We start from the raw sequence: 27342 nt of genomic DNA on the forward strand, positions 1-27342 counted from the left end.
GTCAAACTTCAAACCAAAAAAACATGCTCAATCGAGCAAATCTGGGTTATTTATAATTAAATGTAATGCTTTAATAACGATATACGCCGAACTGTAGCAATCCATGGTTGTTGGCATCCTGGTATTCTCACTGACATAAAAGACAATACTGTAATGATCAGTTCTATTAACATCAAACTAAAAATGTTTGGAGGGGAAAATATTTCTGTCTTCCACCTTACGTACGAGATTGTTGGTCCGGGAGAGAATTTAAAGCAGACTGCCGGCTGACCTTTTCTGGCTGCGCGTTTTACATGAAAGGTTGTCATTACGTTTGTCCTTCGTCGGCCATCGTAGGTGACGTCAGAGGTAAACAAGTGTAGCGTTAACGATATCATGGCTTTCACTTTGTATTCGCTCATTCAAGCAGCAGTCTTGTGCGTCAATGCCGTCGCTGTACTTCACGAAGAAAGGTTTTTGTGTAAAAGTAAGTGGGTGTACAGTTTTTTGTATCATATGTGACACCGGGAGAAATAAAAGAAGTCGGCTAATGCTAATGGGAACTAGCTCTTACTCGGCTCCGATGGTGCTGACGCGAATAAAACACCTGCAAGTTCAGTTTGCTGATTATTGTGGAAGTATTGCGTATACTGATAAAGTTGCATGAAAAAGTTAAACTATAACAGCATTATTAACGAACAACATTGAACAATGAACAAAATTGATATTGAGTTAAGTTTATGTTTGCGCTCAGCGATGAAGGCAAGGTTAAAATATAATGTGAAAAATGTTTTTTTTTGTTTTTTTCAAGTCCAGACTCATTTACATCCATGATGTTTCTTGTTGTGTGTCCTTCAAATAAGTCGGTTGGGGAGTGGACCAAAGCGTTGGAGGTTTTGCTGACGAGCCGGGCATCAAAGTCCAGTTAATGAACCTGATCCGCTCGGTGAGGACAGTAATGAGAGGTAAGCCCGTCTTTGCTCTCCTTTCCTCCTTTTCCTTCAGAACCCTTTACTGTACTGTTGTCTTTCCCTCTAGTGCCTTTGATTGCAGTGAACTCGGTCTGCATCGTGCTGCTGCTTCTGTTTGGGTGAAGAGGACCGATGGGAGATGGAACAAATGATCTTCATCACCTCAGGAATTTTCTACACAACTATGATTTTCTTTGACACCAGCATGACTATGAATGATGACGTTCTAATTTGATGTCATGGGCCACTTAATATATTTTTATGGTAAAGAACTCTACAGAAGCAGAATGTTTAAATTGACTGTCTAATAAATGGATGTAGTTTATACACTGAAATGTAATATCATCATAAAATAAATCCCAACTGTTGGAAAAGACAAAAACGCATAATCGTTTTAGGGTTGTATGGATACTCGAAGACGCTATGTTTGTCCCATCTCAGACGCCGTAGCTCCAGGCAGCGTCTGCTGTGTCGTCTATTGATCTAAACTCCACAATTGGGATATCTTATCGTTATTTGCTGTTTAAGGTTCCAAATGACGTAATAATGAAATGTAGCGACATTAAATTGGGTTACTAGGTATTGTTCAATTCTCTGGCTTACTTTAACGACAATGGGGAACGTGCAGAGTTGCGCCTTGGCGTCGATCTCGGCGTGTTCTGCATATTTCGTCTACGTGCACATCTACCGTTCTCACAAGCTCCTCAAAACGAATGAACTCGACTACAACAAACTTCCGAGTTTCGCGTATCTTTACCTCAGATACCTGAGCAAAGCTGTGGCTCGGAGGAAGGGCCACTTCCGGGCCACCAACAGGTGCGGCGTTTTGTACACGATCGTCCACTGCAGGTGAGGCTTGATCCAGAGGCCATTTGAATAGTCTTGTATATTCTGATTCTGGTGTCTTTGTCCGGCGCAGACTGGACACTCGGCTTCTGCGGAGGTTCTGCAGCGCGGCGGGTTACGGCTGGGATTACCCCGACTCTGAGTTCAGAGACCTCCCGCTGTGCTTCCCTGAGTTTCTCTGCTCCAGACTCCTGCTCATGGTCCTGACTGATGGACAGTTCGGGCTCAGCCCAGCTGGCGAGTCCATAATGCAGAGCCTGCTGTCACTGCGCACATTTTTAAAAGCAAGAATCATCTTGTAACTCGTCTGCAGGTCTCCATCGACTGCGTCAGACTCTGAGAACCTTTGAGCCGGTGGATGAGCTGAAGAAGGGCCCGTTCACATTGCAGGCGGGAGTTCTGACTTACCGACAAACGGAGGCGTGTGTGGAGGTGGATATCCGCCTGTCTGCCACGTCTCGCACCGGGTCCCTGGTCTGGGAGAGCGTCCTGACCCTGGTCTCCCAAGACAAGCAGCAGGGATCCAGCAGATCTCAACCCAGCGCAGAAATGGGTGAGTTTCCCCCCTAAAAATACTGGCGTTTAATCTTTTTAAGCCAGGAAACTCAGGCACCCTCATCATGTTTGGCTGTTTTCAGATGAACCTGATCCAGAAGATGTGAAGCGAGTAGAACTCAGAGTTCCCAGGACTGCTGATCTGCCGGGTCTTTGGTCCGTCTCTCAGTACTCCCCATGTCTGCTCCTCTCTCTGCCAGCCAGGCTCCTCGGTTTTACCTCGCCGAGTCTCTGGATGCTGTCTGTCTGCTTGGCTGAAATAGAAAAGCACAAAGGTGATTTATATTTTGATCCAAACCGGTTGATTATCTGGTTATTAAAGGCTCGGTTCTGTTCAGTATTGCTCCAGAGAGATCCTCTGATTGAGGACTTGATTTATCGATCTCTCATAGCTGTTTCGTGCCTTCAGGTGTTAAAGTCATCACGGCGCCGGTCAGCATCTCTGCTCGGTTCAAACATCCTCCGTCGCTGCCACGCAGAGTGACCATCCAGTTTGGGGAGTCGACCAACAACGTCCGCTTCCACATGCACCATCACGGAGGAGACACGCCACATGTGACGGGACTCATCTCTCGGTCATGATCATCATCGGCCGTTTTGGAGCTCATTTATGCAGACATACAGCGGACCTTCCCCACCCTACATCCTGAGCGGTCCTCCCTATCTCATGGTTCCCCCAGTTTTGGAGTAATCTACTATTTAGCCCAACCCGTTAATAAGAAATACGAGCCAGTTTCACAGGACTATTTTACTATAATGAATGTTTCCTTACGTAGCTCCTCAACAAAGTGCATTTCCTGATTTATCAAACGGATGGTTTGACGTGTGCGTGCCATAAAAGCTGTAAAAGAATATAAAGCTAACCAAAGCTTTATGGTTATACTTGGTTTATCCACATGGTTTTGTACTACAGGTCTCATGGATGTAAATGACCAGTTTTTTTACAAACAGGGTTAATGGAGACATCACCCCTGCATCGCGGGAACACTTCAATATTTGATCCTACACTCCAGTTTGGAACCTTCATGTATGTGAAGCGCCGTCTTTTATTATTTATTGGAGCACATTTAGTATATGGAAGCGAGAGAAGTGGCTTTTCATGCATGTCTGCACCACTGCAACATTTCATGAAGGACTGGAAGGAGACAAGGTTGTGGGTTTTTGGACATTGTTTGGCAAAATCCTACATTTTTAGCGCAAATGTCATCAAAAGATTGCAGGTAGGATGTTTTGAAGATCGCCTGGTCCATTTACTTTATAAGGACGGTACTATAATTATAGATGAAACATTTTTTTCAGTTCTATCTTTGTAACTGACGACAGATGCTAAAAATAGTCTCGTCTGATGTTCTGCATGTTTGAACAAACTCCTCCCTGCAACTACTGGGAAGAGTTGTAGCTTATCAGACAATGGGAATAGGAGGGCGTGTGTGTGTGGGGGGGGGGGGTCCAGGCTGAGGAAAAATCATTTAATGCTGCACATCAAAGTGCTGCACACACCCTCGGGGGGGTCGTTCCTGCTCTGCCATGTGATTTTCATTATATCAATGCAGTGAAACAAGGTAAGATTATATTTTAAATACTTGATTTTGATTTTTTTTTTTTTTTTTTAAAGATAATTGAGATTTTTTTGCATGTTTTGTAAGGAGTGGGATTAGTCCGTAGTCTGGTTGGGATGAAGAGCGTCGTGCAGGTTTATTAGTGATTTATTGTCAGTCACTATAAAGCTGCTCCCAGGTCATCTCTCTCTCTAAACAATACTTATACATGACTACACTCACTTTGTGGTCAGGTATAAATGAAGAAGTGAACATTTATAAGATTAAAAAGAAGGAATTATTGGCAGCTGTCTCGGCATCCTTTTGTTCAAAGTTCTGTCTGTTGTTGCAACAATGTTGGGACAAAAACCATCAAGTGTAATAAAACCTTAATGCAGCGAAGCTGTTAGAGACGGTCCACTTTTTATCTATCGTGGCTTCACCTCAGCAACGCTCACCCCAATGTGTACACCCTAAATATTCATTCGTAATTTATGAGAGTCCCGATTCTGTCATGCATGTGAGTCAGTCAAGTGTAAGAGGGTAAGTCTCCAGAGTGTGTGTGTGTGTGTGTGTGTGTGTGTGTGTGTGTGTGTGTGTGTGTGTGTGTGTGTGTGAGGTTTCATTGGTTTGAGCACTTTAGAGGATGATCAAAGAGCTGATCCTTGAGGGAGTTCTTTTTTGCCTTTTATATTTATTTTGACAGGCTGAAGCTAAATAAGAGTTTGTTTGTTTGGTTGTTTGTTACCTGCTCCTGCTGTTGTTTCAGTGAAATATAAATATATTAATAACCCAACAGTTCTATTTAGAATCAGAATCATTGATATTTGCACACTATAATAAGTATAACCAACATTTTATTATTATTTTAAAAACACACTTTGCCTTTTTTGATCTTTTCTTCACAGCAAACTGTCACATTGTTATAAAAGTTTTAAGCTTTTAATGTGATGGAGCATTTTTGGTCCGAATCAATGTTAACCTTCCAATTTTTCCTTTTTACCCATCAGCATAGAAAATAGATGAAGAATCACGGAAAAGTCGATGCTGCCGACATCCTGCTGCCGTCCCCGACAGGCAGCGGCGTGCAGCTCTACCATGACTACCAGAGGGTGGCTTTCAAGATGTACCCCGGGAACGGTCACGCCACAGAAAATGCTCCCCACCCCAGGAGAACACAGGCCACCACCTCCGTACCCGATGTGGTCCCGAACAACCACGGGCCGTGTTACAACATGAAAGAAGGCGCTCAGAGGAACTCCACTTGGATGATGGACTCCAGCAGCCAGGTCTTTTCAGGAACAGAGGACAACTCCACAGACCCGCAGGAGACGCTGACAGAGTCTTCAACTCTGACCTTCGTGGACGCCCACACCACCGAGGACTCGGCGGAGAACCACAGCCTTCACGGCGTGGGGATGGTTTACCTGAAGGAGTTTGTGCTGATAGATGATGACGATGACGGGGACATGTCGCTGAGGGAGAAGACCGTCACAGACCTGTCGGTCATGGATGGGAGGGCTGCTGACCTGGTGTGCAGGAGGCTGTTTTCCAGCTCCAGTGGTTCAGTGTCAGACGATAAATTGGAGTCTCCTGCTCCCGATGGTCCTCGTCCGGAAGAGACTCAAACCAAACAAGACAAAAAACGCTGTTGTCTTTGTTCTATTCTATGACCAAGAAGCCCATCGTTAAGCAAATGTTTGAGCTTAAGGTGTCATTCTTTTTCACCATCTTAAATTTTCTTTAAACTCATCTGTTTGTACCTTTTCTGTCCTTTTGTGTCCACTGCAGTAGATTTATAGTCATTGACTAGAAGGATGAGCTGCTAAAAAGAAATAAAACCCTTTAAAACATCCATTTTGCTCTATTTTTTCCATCGGAATTATTTGATACTGGGACCACAGCGAATATCTGTATTAGTCTCATGTCAGACTTTCACTTTCATTTAAAAGCAATTTTTCCACCTGATATCTTTAATTCGTGTGTGAGTTTAGGCTTAAAAGATTTCTGCTGTGTTTAGTCATTGTTGGTGTGATCGGAGGTGTCAGACTCGGGTTGAAATGGGGCTAAAGGAGCCCCAGAGAGAGGCCAGTTGTGTGGTTGGGGAGGGGCCCACAGAGACAGTCCAGAGGTTCTACTCCCTGTTTGTGAGGCGGTCGCTTGTTAGTTTGAGTGACAGAGAGACCCCATCGTGGACCCTACTGGCCACAGAGATAGCAGCTCACCGCACTTATCTCCCCCTCCCACAACCCACCACCCCCTCAGAAAACTACAGCCTGTAGATGCGCGTAAACAATATTTATAGTTGGTGGCTTTTAATAAATGTTCTGAAATGAACTTTTTGGGAAGTCATTTAGAAAGTGTCAGTAAAAAACGTTCCCCCCCCCCCCCTTGAAACATTAGTCAGAGGTCTTCCAGCAGGTCTGTCAGCCCAAACATAGCCATTATCTTCCACCGCAGCTCTTAACATATCACCAGTACCGGTGAAGAGTAACTGAATGTGTCAGCGGATGACAAGATGAAGCCACAAAACCACCAGCTGCAAGAGGATCATTAAGAAAATGAGCTATTTATTCGGCTGACCTCATCTTACACACCCTCCACGCCCTCGGAATCCTGGTTATCAAGCCCGCTCAGCCTCAAATATGGTCCACGGGACGGAAATTAAGCCTGAGAAGCTGAAGATGGGGATAAAGGGTTGTTGAAGTCAGCAGATGCTCAGAGAGGATGAGGAACGAGACCATGGAGGTGCTGGTTCTTCTGTGTTTCACTGCAGGTTAGAGCAACACTTTCTCCTTCCTCCATAGATTCTTACACCTGGTGAGATGCTGTTTTTATCGTCTCCTCAGGTGTCCTGGCAGGAGGCCACTCTCAGGACATGTGCACCGCCTGCCACACTAACGCCACATGTGACGAAAAGGTGGACGGTTCAGGAAAGGTTTGCAACTGCAAATACGGATTTGTGGGCAATGGAAGGACTATCTGTTTAGGTAGGGGAGAAAAGCAATCATTTTAAACCTTGTGTTCTATCTGTTATATGATCTAGTTAATCCATTTTGTCATCTTGTTCAGAAAAATGCAGAATTTTGGAGCTGATTTTTTTTTTTAATTAATCAAAGAAAGAATAATGAAGTAAATATGGAAATGACTATCATTAATATTTTACAGCTATGTCGTGCTATATGTCTCTTCGAGTCAAGTGTTGAGAAAATCCCTATTATCAAGATTTTAAGACCCAAAAAATCATCACATCATCCAAGTTTAATTCGTCCCCTGGCGAGCATTAAGCTGTCCTAAAAAAAATTACATTTTGATTGTTTCTTAGATAAAGACGAATGTCAGATAGGAGCTAATAGAATCTGTGGTCAGAGCACCACCTGCCACAACACGTATGGCAGCTACTACTGTACCTGCATGAGCGGCTACAGCCCGTCCAACAACATGGCTGTCTTCATCCCAAACGACGGAACCCACTGTCAGGGTGAGTTTCAGCTGAAACCGGACTGTTAAAGCCCTTTGATTGATTTCAGAGACCAAACCTTAAAACCGTGTCTCCTTTATGTTGCCCGTGCAGATGATGATGAGTGCAGAATCCCAGGTTTGTGCGGAGACGGAGCTCAGTGCACAAACCTTCCAGGCAGCTTTGAGTGCAGCTGCCAGCTGGGATATCGAGTCCAAAATGGAAAAGAGCCCTTCAACCCACGCAGGGAAAACGCCTCCTGTAAAGGTAACGCCAACTGATGGACGCCTTACTAGAACCACGTGACTAAAACCTGCTCTTGCTGGTGCTTCAGTGGTGGACTGCGGTCAGCCGGCCTCCGCGGGGGGCACCGTTCTGCTGTCAGCAACAGCAACCACATACAGCAGCGTGGCCACGTTCGCGTGTGATGAAGGTTTCATGTGGAGGAGTGGGGACAACAGCTCAGTGTGTGGTGCTGATGGACTCTGGAGCCCAGCCTCCATTAAGTGTGAAGGTAAAAACACACCTTCAATGCATAACATGGGACAATTCAGCATATTAAAGCTCTTCCAAGACTCCCTAATATTCAAGCCTTGATAGCAGCTGCGTCTTTGCTCCCGAAGGAGCAGTGGGAATGTTCCGTAGTTGTTCCCACTCCTGTGAAAACGAAAGAACGTTTTGATAGTGAGAGCTTTTCTTGTCACTCTGAGCGGTTTGGCAGCACAGTCGCGGCTCCTGGAGAATCCTGCCGAACGCAGTTTGATGTTGTCTCATTTTGGCCCTCAGAAGTTGACTGTGGCCCCCCACCTCACCCCCCTCACACTCACATGGTGTGGAATAAGAGCTCCAGGGTGGGTGCCGAGGTGTTTTATCAGTGTAACTATGGATATCACAATGTTGGGGAGGGAAATGTGTCCGTCTGCGCCGCTGCGGGACTGTGGGAGAAACCCTCGGTGGTCTGTCAAGGTACAGTCAGAACTACATTCAGGATATTTCTGCTTCTCTCGTTCCGTTTTTCGCTGCAGGGTTGCATTGATCTTGGTGCATGTTATTTGTTGTAGAGACCTCGTGTGGGAGTCCACCCGTAATTGAATCCACCGAGCAGATGTGGAACAATAACTCAACCCCTGGCAGCACCGTTCTCTATTTTTGTAAGGAGGGCTTTCATAAAAAAGGAGGCGAAAATGTCTCCGTCTGTAATGAAAAGGGTCAATGGAGCATCCCATCACTGGTCTGCAAAGGTATTCATGACATTTTCTGTTCTTCTGTCAGTACCAATACATGATTTAAGGATGAATTCATTTACGAGAAAAGTATTTTTAAAAATTTACTAATTCTATTTCCCCTTCTAGAGATATTTTGTGGGAATCCTCCTATAGTGCCCCACACTGGCCAAATGTGGAATGGCAGCTCCATCCCTGGAAGCGCTGTTGCTTATTACTGTAAAATAGGATTTTATCACCATGAGGGAACAAATATGTCACTGTGTACAAGTGAAGGTTACTGGACACAACCAAGTATCTCATGCAAAGGTAAAAATGTGCTATGAAACTTCGTAAGTAAGTTCGCTTTTGCAAAATGATGTGGGAAAACGTGAAGAAAATAAATTTGAAAATACTTCTTCCACCTTCTTCCACACTTTAAGCCTGTCTGACAATTTCAGCTCTTCTCTTTATCGGGGTCACCAAAGCAGATGTAAAATCATCCTTTTCCCTCCTCAGCGTTATCTTGTCTCATGCAGTCCTCTTGCTCCACATCCAAAAAGCTCCCCATCTTCTGCTTTGCTCATGTCCAAACTAATTCAAACCTTACATTTATTTCTAAGAAGTTTGATACATGTGTTGATGTGTCACGTGGGAGATTCCCAAAAATGATGCCTTTCATTGTTTTTTTCCTTTTTGTCCATGTAGAAGTAGACTGTGGTGTTCCTCCACCCGTCCCTTACTCAGTCATGCAGTGGAATAATGTCTCCACTATGGGCTCTCAGGTTGTTTATAAGTGTATTTCTGGATATCACAATGTTGGGGAAGGAGGCTCGTCTATTTGCACAGCCAGTGGAGAATGGGCTGATGCCTCTTTGCTGTGTCAAGGTGATACTGGCATTAACAGAAATAATCCTACTCAATGACCTGCTTGTAAAAGATCCTGTGAATTTGCCTTAAATGTTAAACAGTGCTCCACGTTACAGCTGCTCTGTTTTTGTTGTAGAAATCAGTTGCCCAGATCCTGTTTTTAAGCCTCACACCGAAACCCTTTGGGATGGCACGGCACATGTCGGCAGTGTGGTGCACTACCAATGTGAGGAAGGATTTTACACAAGAGGCCTGAAAAACACCTCTGAATGTGGAGCAAATGGACTGTGGGAGGATGTTGATCTGCGGTGTGAAGGTTCTGCAGTGTCCTAAATACTTATCTGCTTACATTTATTTTTAGACTTTTACCTAAGAATTAATTGCAGTTTGACCATTTGGGAGATGGTCTCATTGGCGTGATTATCACCGAAACCTCAAGTGTCGAGAAATAAATACCTAAATTCATCAACACATCGTTCATATTTGCTCAGCAATAAATACAAATCTCATTTAATGGGCCTCGCACTCCCTCTAGTGGTAAGATAGTCTCATTTACATGGAAATAAACTCCATTTTTATATATACTGTTGCATTTTTTTAATTTTTTTTTACCAAAGTCAGCACATAACAGGCTAACATTCACTAAAAAAAAGTCCACTAATGTGAAATAATTGCTTATTTAATGTTTTAAAATGTAATTAATTTGTTTTGCACAAAAGATGTTTTAATCTTCCTTGCGCGTGTGTGTGCCTCGTAATGCAGCTAATCCGTGTCTGTGTGCAGAAATAAGTTGCGGCCCCCCACCTAACCTCCCCCATACTAACCCCCTGTGGGATGGCAGCAGCAGGCCTGGCAGTGTGGTGCTGTATGAGTGTATGGCTGGATTTTACCTGGAGACTGGAACTAATATGTCAACATGTTCACAATCTGGAGAGTGGGGGAATGTATCTGTAAGGTGTCGAGGTAGGGCCCTCATCTCATCACACGGGCATATTTAATGTTCCTGTTCAACCCATAAGTTAAATAATGAGGGGGGGGAGCTGCTCCCTACTGGATCCTGCTGGTGCTTCCCCTCTGTCAGCACATCCATGCATTAGCCAACAGAACTGAACTGTGTCCTTCATTGCTACTACACTGTCTTGTTAAGTCAGAATCTAACGGATATCAATGCAATGTGCAATATTAACCAGTTGGCCTCAATATCTTCCAGCTAAATGTGGCCCAATTCCCCAACTCGCCAACTCAGAGGTGGTTTGGCACAACAGAAGTGTTGTGGTCCACCGGTGTGTGCCGGGCTATCACAGCTGGAGGGGCAGCAGCACGTCTGTTTGTGGCAACTCGGGGCTGTGGCTTGAAGCCACGCTGACATGCATCGGTGAGTGTCACCCGATGAGGCGTGCAAACATTTGAAATGAGGGGGGGGAAAGGGAAATTAACTTTTGTTCGTCTCGTAGAAATAAAGCCACCAATCACCCAGCTGCTCATTTTCAATGAAAGTTGTCTGCGTTGGAGAGCAGAGAAATACGAGGCAGCTACAGAAGTGTACAAGGTAACAGAACATTTCAAGAACCACTTTTAGGCCAGTTTAGCACACTTTTACAATAATTTCCCCCACATTAAAGGTGACTTACACAGGACGCAGAGATTACCAGAGGTACTTCTACGATAGCAGGAAGCGGTTTCTGAGCTCCACGGCAGATCGGCTGGAACTCTGTCTGAACCTGCTTCCCGTCACTAACTACAGCATCGCAGTCACAGCACTGACAGTCGGCTTCACAGCCACCGTCACCACTAACACCAGTTTACCAGGTATCACCATCCAGCCTGATCCCACTGTTCCTGCCTCACGTGCTCCTGCTAACACCAAGAACGTTTCACATCAATAGTGCCAGCAGCACCAGCTGTCTACTACAGAGAGTTTGAGACCCCGGTACCAACTCTGAAGTTGCGTCGATCAGTCAGTTCTCTGGATGCAATAAGGTAACAGCTGAGATGGTGAATGTAGTGTTACAGCAGAATAAGCGAATATTTACACCAATCAATGTAAATATCTGGCTCCTACATGAAGAAAAATGCACTTTCTTACAGTCCTTATACATTATTAAAACATGTGCAGTCAAATTTAAGTTACTGGGATGTGATTCTAACTAAATTACATGGACACAATGTAGATCTAAAACACAAGTAAAAGTGATTTTAATATGATTTTTCACCCCTCGTTTCTCAGTTTTTACCAAGTGTTTGTGCTTCCTGCGGAGGGGATTGTGGTGTTCGACTGCTCGGACCCCTCAAGTGACCTAAAGTCGTCGTCGCTGTACATAGCAGCACAGATTAACGCCAAACACGTCGGGACGGAGATGAACTTTACAGTTGGCGATGGACTCTGCTATGGAGGCTTCCTTAATGTCCCACTGAAGAACGGCAGGGACTACTATATCTTTTTACGTGCTGTCAGCCAGTGGGAAATGGTGGGTTATACAATAATTATGGACCTTATGTCTTTTGCATATGCTGGACGTTAATCTAACATTTACTTTCCTAGGCTTCTAAAAGCGCCTGTGTTCTTTGGGCTAAAGTAGAAGGTAACAGTGTAGTTTTCAAATTATAACTTGCATAATGACATATATTTTTAGTTTCTATACAGCGTTAAGGGATAAGAGTGTAAAATAGTTTGTCATGTTACAGGAATATCCTATGCTCTGAAGGTTTCATCCCTGTCTGCTGCGGCATCAGTGGGACTGGGAGTCTTACTTATATTCGGTGGATACATTTTGACACGGTATGAAATGCATTTGCAAACACATTACATCATATTAGTGTATATAATCCCTTTATCAACAAATATTTAAGACTAAATCATTGTTTTTAATATTTTCATATAATTGTGTGTATGTGTGTGTTTATTCCAGGTTTTTAAAGAAGACATGACACAGCTTTCATTGTGTGGGAGGAAAATATAGTAAATTTTCTAAACAATAAACATAAATAAAAATGTAAAGACTACTGCCTCCTTTACAAGTACACAGCAGGGCCTGCAGTTCCGCACCAGTCCTCACCAGTCAATGGCAGTATTACCACAAGTTGAGTGTTATATGTATAGAAGAAGAAGAAGAAGCAGCAAAAGCAGCAGAAGAAGAAGAAGTAGTCCCATAAAAGCTTCCTTCACATCACTGGATTAGCAAATATTGTGTGTTTCGTCGATGGGAACCTTAATCCACATCTAACGCGTGTCTTTACGTCGGTAAACAGGTACAAAATGTATATTGTTAATGCGCGTTAATCACTAGTGTCGTCGCTAGTATCATAGGAAGCTAACTGCGGTATATTATCTGTGAATTTGAGGTGGATGACATTGAAGTATCTGTGTTTTTTTTTGTTTGTTGGTTTTTTTCTTTTGTTTTACAAAACTATTATTAAGTCAAAAGAGTCGTTTAAACAGGGCTAGTGTTGTGTTGCATTGTACTCGCTGACATTTAATAGGCCAATATCAAAACATAGTGCTAAGCTAATGTTGATTCGAAGTCCAATTAAAATAGCTACATTTCTCATTTGGTACACATACACTATACTGCCAAAAAGTATTCCCTCACCCATCCAAATAATCACAATCAGGTGTTCCATTCACGTCCATGGCCAAAGGTGGATAAAATCAAGCACCAAGGCATCCAGAGTGTTTTTACAAACGTTTGTGAAAGAATGGGTCGTTCTCAGGAGTTCAGTGAATTCCAGCCTGGAACTGTGATAGGGTGAGCTAGGCTGTGCAACAAATCCAGTCGTGACATCTCCTTGCTCCTAAATATTCTACAGTCAACTGCCAGCTGTATTATAAGAAAGTGGAAGTGTTTGGGAATGCCACTGTAAACTGATGGCGCGGGTGCTGATGGGGGCGGATAGTGCGAAGAAGTCACCAACTTTCTGCAGAGTCAATAGCTACAGATCTCCAAACCTAATGTGGCCTTCAGATTGGCTCAAGAACAGTGTGCAGAGAGGTTCAGGGAATGGGTTTCCATGGCCGAGCAGCTGTATCCAAGCCATACATCACCAAGTGCAATGCAATGCAAAGCGTCAGATGCAGTGGTGTAAAGCACTGGACTCTGGAGCAATGGAGACACGTTCTCTGGCAGTTGCCAGGAGAACAATGCTTGTCGGACTGTATTGTTCCAAGTGTAGTTTGGTGGCAGGGGGATTATGGTGTGGGGTTGTTTTTAGGGAGCTGTGCTTGGCCCCTTTGCTCCAGTGAAAGGAACTCTCAATGCTTCAGACAATTCCATGCCCCACACTTTGTGGGAACAGTTTGTGGAGCTTCCTCTTCCAACCTGGCTGTACACAAAGCTAGGTCCATAGAGACATGGATGACAGTCTTGTGTGGATGAACTTGACTGGCCTGCACAGAGTCCTGACCTTGACCCAACAGAACACGTTTGGGAGGAATTAGAAAGGCGACTGAGAGCCAGGCCTTCTCGTCCAACATCATTGTGTGACCTCACAAATGCACTTCTGGAAAACTATGGTCAAAAATTCCCATAAGCACACTCGTCCTCGTGGACAGCCTTCACAGAAGAGTGGAAGCTGTTATAGCTGCAAATATATAGCTGTCCGGTGGCCGCACATAATATTGAACCCTATGAGTAGGAATGGGATGTCACTTAAATTCATATATGAGTCAAGGAAGGTGAGTGAATGCTTTTGGCAATATAGTGTATGACTATGCAAATAACTGCCAGATTTCAGAAATCCCATAGTTTGTTGTTAGATGTGTCAGTTGACTAGTTAAAGCAGGTGAGCTTCACCGTGTCTGGTTCTCTTCTCAGGCGCGTTGGCGATCTGTTCACTATGGCCCAGAACCAGGTGATCCTGCAGTTCCGCTTTGCCACATTTGGCGACTGCATGCTCCAGAAGATGAATCTCCTCCGACACCAGAGACGCTTCTGTGATGTAACTGTTCGTATCAACCAGCTGGAGGTGCCCGGTCACAAAGTAGTGTTTGCAGCTGGCTCGTCTTTCTTGAGGGATCAGTTCATTCTGCAGCAGGACTCCAAAGAGGTTCAGATCACCATGATCCAGGAAGCTGAGGTGGGGCGACAGCTGTTGCTATCCTGCTACACTGGGCAGCTGGAGTTTCCAGAGCTGGAGCTGGTGCACTACCTGACTGTGGCCAGCTTCCTGCAGATGGGTCATATTGTGAAACAATGCACCCAAGCGCTCAACAAATTCATTAAGCCCTCATCCCCCCGGCAACTAGAGATGAATTTGGATGTGAGGGTTGAAAAGGAGCAGGAGAGTGTGTCCTCCCAGCCTCAGAGAGAGCAAGAGCACTGCGAGGGCCGAACTGTTCATCAGGAAGTCAAGAAGGTGGAGCCGCTTGATGACGACAACGATGGCACTGAAACGGATGACGATGACGATGACGACGTCATCCTGGAGTCCAAGTCCCCTGTGCAGAACCTAGGCAGATGTCCCCGGCAGGGTATGGTAGACAATGACATAACTATAGTAAAGGTGGAGTCTGTCAACGACGCAGCCGAATCCTCCATCTTTGGGCACTTCACGAGCAGCTCCCCTGCCTCCCTTCATTCCCCTGAACCTCAGCACTCCCTCGTCAACTCCACCGTGGACAGTCGTGGCAGCGAGATAGCGAGTCTTCCAAGCATGGCTGGATTCCCATTTAGTCCCCCTCTAGCCGACAAGCACCTTGGGTATCCAAGAAACTACGACAACCCCCGTCAGTGGTACCACCAGTGTCCTAAATGTGCGCGGGTCTTCCGCCAGCTGGAGAACTATGCCAACCACCTCAAGATGCACAAGCTGTTCATGTGCCTCCTGTGTGGTAAAACCTTCACGCAGAAGGGCAACCTGCACCGACACATGCGCGTCCACGCTGGCATCAAGCCTTTCCAGTGTAAAATTTGCGGCAAGACCTTTACCCAGAAGTGTTCGTTGCAAGATCATCTAAATTTACACAGTGGCGTTAAGCCACACCGCTGCAACTACTGCGAGATGGTTTTCGCCCATAAACCGGTTCTCCGCAAACACCTGAAACAGATTCACGGGAAGAACAGTTTGGACAACGCTAACGAAGGCAGCCTGCAAGACGGGGGGCTGGACTTCGATTTTGGCCAAATGGGAACGCTCTGAACTTTTTGTCATCACTCTGCTGGATACACTGATGAAATCTTGTAAAGAAAAATGACATCACAAGCACAAACATCAAGTCCGACTTGTGTTTAAGGCTTACAAACGCGTTAAGATCTTAAACTGGAGGTTTTTGTTTATCTGTGTTTTACTGTAGCGTCATTACTGTGGACTAGAATTTTATTCGGTGCATTGTTGATGCCTATGTTTTAGGGCTGCACAGTTGATCAGATTTGAATTAGAATCACTATTTTGTTCAAATGAACCAAAAGAATAAACATTTTAACCAGTTTCCTTTTAATGTTTTTGAGTGATGGGTAATAGAAATTAAATATAGACTTATTACCATTTGAAAAACATGTATTTTAGGGAAAGTCCTCTGTTTTTACTTGACATTGTAATAAATGGATTAGTGACAGTGAAACTTTTAAGTAATTCATCGGAATCTCAATTTTTTTTCCAACTTGATGCAGCCCGTCGTTATACTTGAAAAATTTGCACCAACACCCAGAACATTGTCATCACTTCGTGATGGATAATAACTCGTGTCTGTTGTCTAATTTTAGCAAAAGTAGAAAATGCGAGTACATATTCCCTGTATATGGAGTATCAGTCATTTGTATATTGAGCATTGTAGCCATTTTTAACTGTGTGACTATAATATGGACATGATGAAACTTGAAGGTGTTAAAAATATCTAACATTAGTAAACACTATGTGGATGTGTTGTAAGGTTCAGGTGTGCAGACCTTGAAGGTACTACTGGACCAAAGTGGCATTTGTGTCTGTCCTTTGTTCTAAGAATGATCATGGAATTAAATCCCTTAATGATCAAAGTGTACTTGTGTGAGCGAGTTAAAAAGCAATGAAATTTCCTGCATTTCTCACACTGAACATCACATTTTGACTGTCTCTGCGTCCCTGCAGTCAAACATTATGTCATAATGAAAACAGGATTATGATCACGTTTAGGCTGATTTTGCTCCATTTTAAGTGCATTTACTGGAAATAAAGGTGTCTTCCACAGTCATCAAAGCGCTTTTTCGAAAAGACGAGAACAGATGTTTCCTTTGTTTTGAATACTATCGTAACCTGCATTTAAATTTAGGGTGGCTGTTAACACAGAGTTTCATTTGTTTGCTGCTGTGTGTAATCTTCACTCCAGTCAGTCGATCACTACAGCAGTAGATTAGAGCAGGCGGTCATTTGCATGTGGGTTGCAGCCTTTTAAATGCACTTTTATACGTTTATTTAAACCCATCAATCCCTCTGGGATTAAAGTTGAATATTCTGCAGGTTAAGATGATTCTCGCTATCACGTTAGGGCTGCACGATGAGCCGACGGCAACAAAAATGAGCTGTATTCTTTTTAAAAATCTGCTTCATTTATCTGAAAATGACGAGAATACAGAACACCACTGGCTTCGAGGAACTAGAAATAAACTGGTTTGTACTTCCTGAATTAAATACGCCACATATGCTTGTGTGAAGACCCTTAAATCAGATTTAGAGTAAAGATAAAATGGTGAAAGTTGTCGTTGCTGATGTGACGAGTGTAAATGCTCCCGCTGTGCAGGCGGAGGACGTGTCCGTTCCTCCTAATTTGAATAAGGTGATTTGAAGAGCGACTGCGGCGTGTGGGGGCACAGATCATCACCGGTGTGCAGAGATGAGCAGGGTCGTGGACTTCTGCCAGAACTGCCTCCACGCATTTTTGGACTATGAAACGGCAAAAACGCTGGTCATCCCCAACTTACGGGTCGGCTGCATTTTCAGGTTCATCCAGATTCTCATCCTGCTGTATGTGGTGGGGTGAGTAAAGGTGTGAGGTGGGATGATGAACACACGCAGCTGCAGGGACCTGTATGGTCATGGTACCTCTGAACTGTTACAGGTACATTTGTGTGGTGAGGAAGTCCTACCAGGAGAACGATTCTGTCATCAGCACCGTGACCACCAAAGTGAAAGGATTCGCCTTCACCAACACTTCTGACATGGACGCCAGGCTCTGGGATGTGGCAGATTATGTCATCCCTCCTCAGGTAGATAGTATTCCTATTTTTATTCTAGAGAGAACACACTAACATCTACTTTCCTGCTGCCACCTAATGATCTCGTGTTTCCACAGGGTGATGATTCTTTCTTTGTGTTGACGAATGTGGTCATTACCCCCAATCAAACTCAGTCCCGCTGTCCTGCAGTGAGTTATTGTTCCATTCTGTGGTGTTATTATTCATAATCCCTGATGAATTTTGAGTTTGACCTACAAATCCGCAGTCTAGTGTTATTACATCTTCATGGTGATTTGATCTCCAAAAGCATGTTGGTGGTAAAATGAACACCCTGGTTTTCTTCTCCAGCTTCCAAACCCCAAAACGACGTGCATGCGTGATTCCGACTGTATCAAGGGCCTCACTGACCCTCGTGGGAATGGTAGGCTTTAGTACCAACAGTGCATGAAGAGATAAAGATGTTAAAATGAAAGTTCATCACTGATGCAGAAGCAGTGTAAAATGTGCCGGATAGAAACACATAAAAACATTCAGATGGCATTAAAAATAAAAGCAGGTGAGAAAATATGTATGATACATTAAAATAAAGTCAAAGTTGGCTCTTCTTTAGGTGTACAAACAGGACAGTGTGTGCAATTCTCCACCAACATGAAGACGTGTGAAGTGTTCTCGTGGTGCCCTCTGGAAATAGACGCACAGCCGCCAAAGTAAGCAAACATCCCTGTATTTTCCCAGCAGGAAATGATGTGGACTGACGCGTCTCTCTGACCTGCAGATCCGCCATCTTGGCAGCAGCTGAAAACTTCACCGTGCTGATCAAAAACAGCATAATGTACCCCAAGTTTAATTTCCACAGGTCAGTCAGTCAGTGTGCACATGATGCGGAGGTATTGTCGCGCGTGCACACACATCTGTTACTCGTCGTTGTCTCCTCAGGAGGAACATACTCCCTCACATCGGGTCCTCGTACCTCAAGAGCTGTGAATACGACCAAGAAACGGACCCCGAATGCCCCATATTCCAGCTCAAATACATGGTTTCAGAGGCTGGAGAGGACTTTCAAGACATGGCTGTGAAGGTCGGCCTAAATGCCAAAGGAGACGGTTCTGAAAGTACCAGCTTGCTAAAAACATGAACGAGCACACGTGTACATGGTTGTTAGTGCACTAGTTGTTCCCTGACACAGGTCACCGGCATAAACAGACGGATGATGTGTCTTTACACCGTGGCACACATCCGGGACGGTCACTGCTGCGATAACAGCCGTCTTTCACAGTGTTCAGCAGTCGTTATTGTAAAATACTGAGGCAGCTTTTAAGCTCTGCTGTCGTCTGAAATCCCCTGTCATTAGTGGTTTCATGTTCATTCAGGGTGGCGTTCTCGGGATATTTATTGACTGGAGCTGTAACCTGGACTGGCCACAAGGGAATAAATGCCATCCTAAATACACCTTCCGGAGGATGGACAACAAAAATCCTCTCAACGATGTGGCCACTGGGTTAAACTTCAGGTGAAACTCCCTTTAAAGAATGAAATTAAGCTGAACATGAGTGTATTTAATAAAATGAACACTGCTTGTAGGTTTGCAAAATACTACCAAACCCCAGATGGGAAGGAGACAAGAACCTTGATTAAAGCATATGGAATCCGGTTTAATGTTATTGTCTTTGGAACTGTGAGTCTGCATAAATCTTATTTAAAACATTTTATTTAGCGTATAATCTCCTTCATAATACCCCCTTTTCTGATCCTACAGGCGGGAAAATTCGGCATTGTACCAACCATAATTAACTTGGCTGCAGCATTAGCATTGCTCAGCTTGGTAAGTAGGTGTGATCATGAGAAAGACGGAGGAAAGACAGAGCAGCGAGGATTTCCTTTTTCCTCCCTCTCAGGTTCCTCCAGTTACTGACTGGGTTATGCTGACGTGCATGCGAAAAAGAGATCTCTACAAAAGACACAAGGTGTCCCTGCTGTTGGAGGATACTGATGCTGAATCGGTAAATTATCGATCACCTCTTTGCTGACAGATCAAGCATGACGTCACAGGTGGCCTGTTACTTTCTGCTTTGTTTCCTTGTTTACCACAGGTGCTGTCAATGGGACCCACTTATGGAACCCAAAAGTAGTGCTGTCATTTCAAGATGGAACTTTTTCCTGCAGATAAATCTAAAAGTGCTCTGCAATCAGAAACAAAACAATCAAAAAAATAATCAACATTATCCAAATTCCTCAATAAAATGTTCAGTGTGTGACAGTAAAGCCTGTTTTGTCCAGACCCTTCATCTGGCTTTTAAATATCATTGTATAATTGATGTAGTATGACAATAAATGTTCCTGTTGGGGTCCAGGGGTTGTGTCTGGCTTCGTCCAGCAGGGGGTGCGCTGGAGCACAATTGGCGGCAGCTGGCAGGCGCACCTGTAGGCAATTTACATCTGCCGCCTATTTAAGCAGGTTGTGCCTCCCTATCAGGGCCAGGGGGTTCTGTTACGGGACGAGGGTTGGTTTTTTTTTTGTAAAATAACCCGAACGCAGGACACAATGGTAAAAGGGTCAAAGGTTTTATTTACAGAGGGGGAAAGCAACACAAGGAAGACGAGGGCAGCCCTCCAGGACTGCCAAGCACCAGGGAACAGAAGCAGTCTTCCAGGAAACAGAAGCAGTCTTCCAGGACCGCCGAGGGAACACCGGAACCGATACAGTCCCCCAGGACTGCATAGCACTCGGGGACAGAAGCGGCCCTCCAGAACCGCAGAACACCAGGGAACAGAGGCAGTCTTCCAGGACCGCCGGAGTCTGCCCTTCACAGGTCCACCGGTAAGTCCTCCACCAGAAGCAGCCCCCCTGGACTGCAGAGAACTCGGGAGTCCGGCGCGGCACGCTCGCCGGTCCAGCAAACGGCATGAAGACCTCGAACGTGCCCAAGAGACAGAAGCAGTCCTCCTGGACTGCAGGAAACTCAACCAGAGGCAAAACCACCACACTCTGGCTACGGAAACCAAACACTCACTTTCTACCGCTTGTTCCTCCACTGAGGGTCGCGGGGGGACTGGAGCCTATCCCAGCTCAATGGGCGGAGGCAGGGTACACCCTGGACTGGACGCCAGTCAATCGCAGGGCTAACACATATAGACAAGCAACCATTCTCTCTCACACTCACACCTACGGGCAATTTTAGAGTTTCCAATTAGCCTAATCCCCAATCCTGCATGTCTTTGGACTGTGGGAGGAAGCCGGAGTACCCGGAGAGAACCACGACAAGGGAAAACCTAACCACACGAGGGAATCCGCACAACCCCCCTGGCCCTGATAGGGAGGCACAACCTGCTTAAATAGGCGGCAGATGTAAATTGCCTACAGGTGCGCCTGCCAGCTGCCGCCAATTGTGCTCCAGCGCACCCCCTGCTGGACGAAGCCAGACACAACCCCTGGACCCCAACACTGGCCGTGTGTAAAATCAATTATTATATAATATATATTAATATAATTTACAGTATAAACTTGTGGTTTCTTTTTAAAACAGAAATAACCTTAAAAACACCATGATGTAATGTCATTTTTGTAAGTAATATTCTGCTGTGCTTCCATTTACAGATCATGTTAGTATTTTAAAACATGGCTTCCTAGGCAACAAAAATAGGCCACAAAGAAAACAATTTTACATGCCACTGTTGCTTTTCTCTTACTACCTTATATTTTATGTTATTTTACCCTGCTTGTATCTTTGCATTATTTTTACGTGCTCTATTTGAGCAAAGAATTGTTTCGTGACGCTGTGTCCATGAGTAGAATGATGTTATGAGTCCTCCTCTCCATGTGGGGGCAGCATTGTCTGGCGCCACAACAAACAAGCTTCTCTGCAGGATAACAGCCAGAGAAGTAGAAGACCATCAGAAGAGGTTCGAACAGAACTCAGAAAAGAGAAGCGTCAAAAGAAACGTTAATCGTTTATGTGCGATTGGATGGCGGCCTTATTTCTAGTAGTGGTCTGTTTCGATGAGTTGGTATCACTGTAATGAGAAGCTGCTAATAGCCGCTGTTAGCCCGACAGCTAATCTTAGCCGCTAGTGCGTTGGGGCTAGTGTAGATGAGCAAACCCAACCCATTTTCTCAAATGTCGTAAATTAACTCGGCCCAGTAGTTGGCCGCTGACTTAAAAATCCAGCAGAATGGCAGGTGAGTAGGGGGGATTCAACAACAGGACAGTACACGTGTATGTTATTTTGATGGAATATTGGTGTTTTCTCAGAGGATGTTTTGCTGAATGTGCCCACCATTCAGCAGCAGTATCACTGGGACTGTGGGTTAGCCTGCTCCAAGATGGTTCTCAGGTAAATACACACCAGGGTTCCTGACTCACACCCTCACAAGTTACAGTTCCTTGTTGCGTTTTGGTAGTCCTCTACAGAGTCCATCAGGCTCTGATTTATTTTTTTTAGGTATCTCCATCCAGTCAGTGAAGAAGACTTTGAGAAGACTTGCTGGGAGCTGAAGCTGACCCAGAGTGTTTGGACCATTGATCTGGCCTACCTCATGCGCCACCTGGACATCAGGCACTGCTTCTGCACACAGACTCTGGGTGTTGATAAGGGTTTTCGGACTCAGGTAAGTTGCAGTCAAAGCAGAGTGAAAGGTGTGTTATTGCTCTGACAGTTACATTTTTTTCCCCCCTTGCAGTCTTTTTATAAGAAACACTTTGACACGGAAGAAGACCGAGTGAATAAACTCTTCCAAAATGCAGAAAGTAAAGGTGTTGTAGTAAAAAAATGGTGAGTTCAGTTTTATGTTAATGTTACATTTGGTAAATTAGTTGACATTGCGTCTGTCATCGTGCTTTCTTTGCTTCATGAAAGATTTGGATTTGTGGTTATTGTTCCACAGCTCTGTGTCAGTTCAGGAGATCCAGGCTCACCTGGAGCAGGGCCACGTTGCCATAGTGCTCGTCAACGCCGTGGTCTTGAAGTGTGAAGACTGTTCCTCACCTGTAAAGTACTGCTGCTTTCTGCCGGTGGGCCAGAAGTGCTTTTGCAGGAAACCAGAATACCAAGGACACTTTATCGTATTGTGTGGCTTTAACAAAACCACTGGCTCCATTTACTACAACAACCCTGCATATTTTGACCGTGAGTACATTTTGATGTCTAAAACAAGTTAATTAGTCAGTCTCTTGAGTGGCCCAAGCCATCAACCCCCAGATGATTGGTTTTAAGGTTGTTTTGTTCGTGCTCTGCCCCTCAATGGGGAGTCTTATTTATGCATTTCAAAGAATGATGCATTTGACTGTAGATCACAAAATACTTGAACTGACAAGAAAGTGAACAGTTTTCTGATGCTGCTACAGTGAAGGTATTCTTTATTTTGATATTACAAGCTTGTGTCATTTCATGGCAGCAATCTCACAGAATTTAAGATGAATAATGTCAATAATGATGTGTTTTGGGGTTTTCAGGGGTGTGCTGCACCAGTTTCCAAAATTTTGAGGATGCGTGGCGCAGCTACGGCACCGATGAAGACATCCTGTTTGTGTTCAAGGACAGTTGATGACTCTTCAGCCTTCATCTCGTTGCTGTCCCCTCAGGTGTACAGAGCCTGGTCTGCTCACGCCAGAAGGATTAGAAACTCTGGGATGAGATCCCTGAAGCAGATTTTTATCACATTGTAGGATTTTGAGTGTGGTTGCTCACGGATTTGGAGCAGCGGACTCCAACTGTGAGTTGAGGAATGAAAACTGAATGGATGTGGGAATCTTGAGAGAAAAGGAACCTTTTGGGCAAAATGTGCACATTTAATGTATCTTGTTTGACATTGGTTGCCTCACCTCTACTTATCTATAAACTTTATTTTTTTTATTTTTACTGAGGATTCTTTCAACAGGAAAGCTGGGAAGTTGATGTGTTTTTGAGCGTCTCAGGTAATGAACGGCCTCCAGGGTCACGCCTGTTTTGTGAGCAGGTTCTGAATTGGGACTTTTCTTTAATCATGTCATGGAACAAAACAGGTCTTTTTCCAACAGCCCCAGGTTTTATTTTCATTTTATGTATTTGTACCTGCACTACACCTTTGAAAGCATCCAACCTTATTTAAAATTAAAAAGTAACCATAAATTTGCTTTCATAAATCTTTTAACTCATCTTGCTTGTGAACAAACAGGATATTTTAAACTGCAGATATATTTTTTTAGGAAACAGCCACATTTATTGCTGCAATTAAAACCTTGGAAATTGAGCATAATGTGGTTTTTATTTTTTTTTACTGCACATTTTGGCCACAACTTTAGGACAAACTATTAGAGCAGAGATGTAGATCCAGGGAAGACACAATGATGTTGGGGTTTATTTTCTGTATGAAATGATTGACACAGTTGAAGGTACAAACCTCCCATCATTTTTGTACTGGCTCTACTCCTTCACTACATGTGGTTTAAAGTCGTGTCTGACGGCGTTGGCGAGTTCCTCTGCATACTCAGCATACCGTCCAGTCATCTGTAAAATAAACGGGCAGATCAAAGCAATAACTCTGACATCCTAAGGACAGCAGGTGGAAGCAACGTCCAGCACGGGCTGGTTTATTGTTTAATGCATTCACTGACTTTTTGACTTACCTCAAACTGTTGAACATCTCTGACCTGATGTTTGTATTTTGCACCACTTTTGCTGAATATTATGTACAATTTGAGCAGCTTGAGGTGTTCAAATCTATTATTAAAGCAGCATTATGCTGTTCTGCCTTTAACTTTGTTATACAGAAATAAAATCAATGAAGTCATGACTGGGACTAGCATTTATTTGCAGGAATGCAGCCTTACTTGACTCCGATTTAAAGTATTTTGCATGATGTGTTAGATTTGATAGTTGCTTGATAAGTTTATATAAGTGCACAGGCTGCTCAGATATGACACTATCCAGCTCATCTGCCTGTTTTTACCTTAAAGCTCCATTTGTCACTGAGTTGTCTGTTGAGGTTGAGGTCCATTTCTGCCACCAGTAATCCGTCCCGGGTTCTGGAGAGGCCCGGGGTGCGGCTGCCGTCAGGAGCAGCCACGTAGCTGGATCCATAGAAATACCCGAAGTCGTGATGAGCTGTACCAGTCAGGAGAGCCGTCAGTCAGTCACTGCCATGAATAAACTTCCCAATCCCAGGGAACAAAGTTCTTACCTTTCTTTCCATCACCGGATGTGAATTCATTTTTGAAATGTTCCTGTGGGAATGAGAAAGAAGCGCAGTCACGCAGACCCTGAGCTAAGGGCAGTTTCTGGTGTTATCACCATGTGGACCCTTTAACCAGATGTGCCTGTGATTAATCAGATCACAGCCCAAGAACTCACCGTCCCAACTCTGTTGATGGCACAGGTGAAGCAGTGGTTGGCAATGGCGGCATTCCGGGCTTCAATGGGCCACATGGGCTCACTGGGGATAGAGAACACCAGAGGTGATGTGATAACGTCATAACATCAGTAGAGATTTGACATCTCACGAGGTCCATCTGTAGCATTTTTCAGGGATTTAGGAGGAAGTCAGAACTTATTCCATCACTGGGGTGCTGGATACTAATTTCACTAGAATCTGATTTAAGAATTTTTGCTGCACAATCTACAAAGACTGAAAAACGGAGGACGTACAGGGTGAAAGGGAGCCAGAATAAGATGCCATATCTCATTCCTTATTTTCACCTGAGAGCTCCGACAGTTGCCGAAGGGTTGAAAATGATTTCGGCTCCGTTCAGACTGTACATGAACCAGTTGAGAGGGTGGTGGCGCCCGTAGCAGGTGTTGACAGCTATCCTCCCGAACTGTGTCTGGAACACCGTGTGTCCCGTGTTTCCCTCCATATAATATGTGGACTGGGTTTGGAACAAAGAGATCATTTAACTTCATACGCTGGATAAGATGATGCAGTAAAAACACACAGGCTCAACCTCATTGAAGTCCCCGATCCTGGGAATGTGGTTCTTCCGGCTCTTTCCCAGCACGTTTCCAGAGTTGGAAATCACCACAGCGGTGTTCCACAGGGTGCTGTGCAGCTCGTCTCGCTCCAGGATGGGAGAGATGATGACCATGTTGTGTTTTTTGGCCAACTGATGTAGGAGCGACAGCGTTAATGTTCTGCCGTCCAGCACGTTGTCGCGCTGTCGCACGACTGTCGCCTCACCTCCTGACAGAAACGCGTGGTGTTCCCGTCTTCAGCCGACTCGGCAAACTGGGTCCACGGATCCTTTTCACGGGTGCAGAAGGCAAAGGGCATAGCTGCAGAGAGCAGAGGAGGCCGATTGACTGAGGAGGCAATTTGACCAATTTTATGGAACCGTGGTTTTAAAATTAATACCCAATAAGAGGAATAATTTATATAAGAGGTATAATCTTCGGCAATATTTTGAAATGACTTTTTCTTTAAGACAGTTTTTTTATTCGATTCAATTTTCAATATCTTGCTGAAGTGAAAATTAACAGCAAATGAGAGAGAAAAAGAGAAACTCAAGTAATATTTCAATGGTCTCTGAGTTAATCTAAATATTATGTGACAACTCACTCCATGTCTCCTGAAAGCAAACGATGTTTACGCCGCACATGGCCGCCACCTCAATGATTTCACCGATGCGGCTGTGCATGGCATTGATCTGTGAAGGATTGACAGTTATCAATGGATGCAGCCAAACACACAACTACAAGTCCTGTTATGTCAATACCTGCTCCAGGATGGGGGCGTCGGTGGGCAGCACAATGTGGTGCTGGATGAGTCCCACACGGGTCCTTCTGGGCGGCCGCAGCTGCTCCTGCACAGCGTCGAACCTGTAACCCTGCAGCTCAAAGTTACGCTCGCAGGCAGCTTCTACGGCGCCGGACGGGAGGTCCAACTTCCTGTTCAGATCCAAAGGAGAAAATTAGAAAAGGTTCCTTTCATGACTGTGAATATTTCCACTTCTATTGATCCAATTTTGGCAAATACTTTCTGGTTGAATCAATGTTTGTATCATAACTATCAAAATCCTGCCTTAAATAAAGTTTAAAAATGAAATAATTAAAGGTTAAAGGAGAGGAACAGACACATGAATCATAGATATAAATAAATGTAAGATAAAATTAATTCATACTATTTCTACAGGATGATTAAACAGTCAGGACCTCTTTTAATTTCCAACATAATGTTGGACATACTGAGCCTCAACATGGATGAACTATATGAACTCTGACTAGGTTAAAGGTTGTGTGGTAGAAACTGCAGCAACTCTGGCCAAAGTTCATTAAGCAGAACAATTATTTACCAAGAACAACCAAAGTTAAAATTAATTACAATTGAGAGGTGCAGGACAAGACAATATACTTTTACTATGACCCACAGTATATAATTATGTAACATGTAGGCTCGGTTTACATGAGAAACGTAATTTAGAAAAGATAACAGTAATAACCTGTTAAAGAAGTTCTCGCGATAACTCACCCCGCGCCCTGGCCGAATAAAATGCGCTTCACCTCTGTGAGCTCGGCCTCTGGCAAGTGAGCCTCCAGCGACTTCTCCAGGGATTCAAACTCGCAAACGGACATGTTCCACGCTTTTTATTTTAGCACTACGCGGCGGCGTCTGCTTATCCTGAGCTGCGGTCTTGTTTGTTCCCACTTGTTATATAACTGAGTCTGACGCAACTGAAGAATTTAGGAAAGGTCGACGGTTCAAAACCGACGCCAGTCATTAATTAACCGAGTGAAGTGCGGAACTTTCTGTGGAAAAACAGGGGTCAAACCCACTCATGACTGGGTAAATGAAAAAGATATCTCCAAATA

At 44.3% G+C, this 27342-nt stretch overlaps 8 protein-coding genes across 13 annotated transcripts; 7 read left to right on the forward strand and 1 right to left on the reverse strand.

Annotated features, from left to right (window-relative positions):
- Positions 1-302: 302 nt before the first annotated feature.
- Positions 303-1332, forward strand: LOC101073251 (immediate early response 3-interacting protein 1). The gene is made up of 3 exons (XM_003974566.3): positions 303-466; positions 843-944; positions 1018-1332. Exons 1-3 carry the CDS (start codon positions 376-378, stop codon positions 1071-1073), a joined length of 249 nt encoding a protein of 82 aa, XP_003974615.1. The 5' UTR covers positions 303-375; the 3' UTR covers positions 1074-1332.
- Positions 1333-1528: 196 nt separating this feature from the next.
- On the forward strand, positions 1529-4291 carry LOC105418013 (uncharacterized). Its single transcript, XM_011615440.2, has 5 exons — positions 1529-1799; positions 1870-2033; positions 2110-2349; positions 2435-2626; positions 2761-4291. The coding sequence occupies exons 1-5, from the start codon at positions 1564-1566 to the stop codon at positions 2931-2933; spliced, it is 1005 nt and encodes a 334-aa protein (XP_011613742.1). The 5' UTR covers positions 1529-1563; the 3' UTR covers positions 2934-4291.
- LOC115247626 (paralemmin-2) lies at positions 3269-5835 on the forward strand. Of its 2 annotated transcripts, none has more exons than XM_029829961.1 (2): positions 3269-3378; positions 4900-5835. In XM_029829961.1, the coding sequence occupies exon 2, from the start codon at positions 4912-4914 to the stop codon at positions 5560-5562; it is 651 nt and encodes a 216-aa protein (XP_029685821.1). In that variant the 5' UTR covers positions 3269-3378; positions 4900-4911; the 3' UTR covers positions 5563-5835. The 2 variants fall into 2 exon arrangements, with proteins under 2 accessions (XP_029685821.1, XP_029685820.1); XM_029829960.1 differs by lacking the exon at positions 3269-3378 and adding an exon at positions 3773-3913.
- A 507-nt stretch (positions 5836-6342) lies between these two features.
- susd1 (sushi domain containing 1) lies at positions 6343-12471 on the forward strand. Of its 3 annotated transcripts, XM_011615442.2 has the most exons (19): positions 6343-6665; positions 6739-6879; positions 7215-7370; positions 7464-7616; positions 7684-7863; positions 8136-8315; positions 8411-8590; positions 8702-8881; positions 9260-9439; positions 9558-9737; positions 10205-10384; positions 10632-10796; positions 10876-10970; positions 11044-11230; positions 11308-11401; positions 11649-11889; positions 11964-12003; positions 12107-12200; positions 12331-12471. In XM_011615442.2, the coding sequence occupies exons 1-19, from the start codon at positions 6617-6619 to the stop codon at positions 12347-12349; spliced, it is 2694 nt and encodes an 897-aa protein (XP_011613744.2). In that variant the 5' UTR covers positions 6343-6616; the 3' UTR covers positions 12350-12471. The 3 variants fall into 3 exon arrangements, with proteins under 3 accessions (XP_011613744.2, XP_029685749.1, XP_029685750.1); XM_029829889.1 differs by lacking the exon at positions 10205-10384 and having other exon boundaries at positions 6344-6665; XM_029829890.1 differs by lacking the exons at positions 9260-9439; positions 9558-9737; positions 10205-10384 and having other exon boundaries at positions 6345-6665.
- Positions 12472-12522: 51 nt separating this feature from the next.
- Positions 12523-16389, forward strand: zbtb26 (zinc finger and BTB domain containing 26). The gene is made up of 2 exons (XM_003974720.3): positions 12523-12670; positions 14233-16389. The coding sequence occupies exon 2, from the start codon at positions 14255-14257 to the stop codon at positions 15554-15556; it is 1302 nt and encodes a 433-aa protein (XP_003974769.1). The 5' UTR covers positions 12523-12670; positions 14233-14254; the 3' UTR covers positions 15557-16389.
- Positions 16390-17182: 793 nt separating this feature from the next.
- On the forward strand, positions 17183-19915 carry LOC101070550 (P2X purinoceptor 4). The gene is made up of 12 exons (XM_003974721.3): positions 17183-17365; positions 17448-17595; positions 17682-17753; positions 17914-17986; positions 18176-18272; positions 18341-18421; positions 18502-18643; positions 18936-19075; positions 19147-19240; positions 19322-19387; positions 19461-19565; positions 19656-19915. The coding sequence occupies exons 1-12, from the start codon at positions 17223-17225 to the stop codon at positions 19692-19694; spliced, it is 1200 nt and encodes a 399-aa protein (XP_003974770.2). The 5' UTR covers positions 17183-17222; the 3' UTR covers positions 19695-19915.
- A 781-nt stretch (positions 19916-20696) lies between these two features.
- gucd1 (guanylyl cyclase domain containing 1) lies at positions 20697-24334 on the forward strand. Of its 3 annotated transcripts, XM_011615443.2 has the most exons (7): positions 20697-21742; positions 21816-21897; positions 22006-22171; positions 22244-22335; positions 22448-22689; positions 22853-22912; positions 23016-24334. In XM_011615443.2, exons 1-6 carry the CDS (start codon positions 21736-21738, stop codon positions 22882-22884), a joined length of 621 nt encoding a protein of 206 aa, XP_011613745.2. In that variant the 5' UTR covers positions 20697-21735; the 3' UTR covers positions 22885-22912; positions 23016-24334. The 3 variants fall into 3 exon arrangements, with proteins under 3 accessions (XP_011613745.2, XP_003974771.1, XP_029686123.1); XM_003974722.3 differs by lacking the exon at positions 22853-22912 and having other exon boundaries at positions 20701-21742; XM_029830263.1 differs by lacking the exon at positions 22853-22912 and having other exon boundaries at positions 20701-21465.
- Positions 23804-27222, reverse strand: upb1 (ureidopropionase, beta). Its single transcript, XM_003974567.3, has 10 exons — positions 27002-27222; positions 26250-26421; positions 26093-26180; positions 25715-25809; positions 25482-25640; positions 25237-25406; positions 24892-24973; positions 24722-24764; positions 24491-24645; positions 23804-24048 (listed from the first exon to the last, which is right to left on the reverse strand). The coding sequence occupies exons 1-10, from the start codon at positions 27103-27105 to the stop codon at positions 23965-23967; spliced, it is 1152 nt and encodes a 383-aa protein (XP_003974616.1). The 5' UTR covers positions 27106-27222; the 3' UTR covers positions 23804-23964.
- Between the last annotated feature and the right edge of the window lie 120 nt (positions 27223-27342).

The sequence above is a fragment of the Takifugu rubripes genome, chromosome 21 (assembly GCF_901000725.2).
Source record: "Takifugu rubripes chromosome 21, fTakRub1.2, whole genome shotgun sequence".
Classification (NCBI taxonomy): Eukaryota; Metazoa; Chordata; class Actinopteri; order Tetraodontiformes; family Tetraodontidae; genus Takifugu; species Takifugu rubripes.

Coding starts and splice junctions, on each gene's coding strand:
- gucd1 (XM_003974722.3), top strand. Junction 21,898..22,005: donor TGCTCCAAGATGGTTCTCAG/GTAAATACACAC, acceptor TATTTTTTTTAG/GTATCTCCATCCAGTCAGTG. Junction 22,172..22,243: donor ATAAGGGTTTTCGGACTCAG/GTAAGTTGCAGT, acceptor CCCCCCTTGCAG/TCTTTTTATAAGAAACACTT.
- LOC101070550 (XM_003974721.3), top strand. CDS start 17,223: ATGAGCAGGGTCGTGGACTTCTGCCAGAACTGCCTCCACGCATTTTTG. Junction 18,422..18,501: donor CCCAAGTTTAATTTCCACAG/GTCAGTCAGTCA, acceptor TTGTCTCCTCAG/GAGGAACATACTCCCTCACA. Junction 19,241..19,321: donor ATGTTATTGTCTTTGGAACT/GTGAGTCTGCAT, acceptor CTGATCCTACAG/GCGGGAAAATTCGGCATTGT.
- upb1 (XM_003974567.3), bottom strand. CDS start 27,105: ATGTCCGTTTGCGAGTTTGAATCCCTGGAGAAGTCGCTGGAGGCTCAC. Junction 25,407..25,481: donor GGATCGGGGACTTCAATGAG/GTTGAGCCTGTG, acceptor TTCCAAACCCAG/TCCACATATTATATGGAGGG. Junction 24,646..24,721: donor ATCCGGTGATGGAAAGAAAG/GTAAGAACTTTG, acceptor TGACTGGTACAG/CTCATCACGACTTCGGGTAT.
- LOC115247626 (XM_029829961.1), top strand. CDS start 4,912: ATGAAGAATCACGGAAAAGTCGATGCTGCCGACATCCTGCTGCCGTCC.
- LOC105418013 (XM_011615440.2), top strand. CDS start 1,564: ATGGGGAACGTGCAGAGTTGCGCCTTGGCGTCGATCTCGGCGTGTTCT. Junction 2,350..2,434: donor TCAACCCAGCGCAGAAATGG/GTGAGTTTCCCC, acceptor GGCTGTTTTCAG/ATGAACCTGATCCAGAAGAT. Junction 2,627..2,760: donor TGAAATAGAAAAGCACAAAG/GTGATTTATATT, acceptor TCGTGCCTTCAG/GTGTTAAAGTCATCACGGCG.
- zbtb26 (XM_003974720.3), top strand. CDS start 14,255: ATGGCCCAGAACCAGGTGATCCTGCAGTTCCGCTTTGCCACATTTGGC.
- LOC101073251 (XM_003974566.3), top strand. CDS start 376: ATGGCTTTCACTTTGTATTCGCTCATTCAAGCAGCAGTCTTGTGCGTC. Junction 467..842: donor AGAAAGGTTTTTGTGTAAAA/GTAAGTGGGTGT, acceptor CCTTCAAATAAG/TCGGTTGGGGAGTGGACCAA. Junction 945..1,017: donor GGTGAGGACAGTAATGAGAG/GTAAGCCCGTCT, acceptor CTTTCCCTCTAG/TGCCTTTGATTGCAGTGAAC.
- susd1 (XM_011615442.2), top strand. CDS start 6,617: ATGAGGAACGAGACCATGGAGGTGCTGGTTCTTCTGTGTTTCACTGCA. Junction 8,882..9,259: donor ACCAAGTATCTCATGCAAAG/GTAAAAATGTGC, acceptor TTGTCCATGTAG/AAGTAGACTGTGGTGTTCCT. Junction 11,890..11,963: donor CTGTCAGCCAGTGGGAAATG/GTGGGTTATACA, acceptor TTACTTTCCTAG/GCTTCTAAAAGCGCCTGTGT.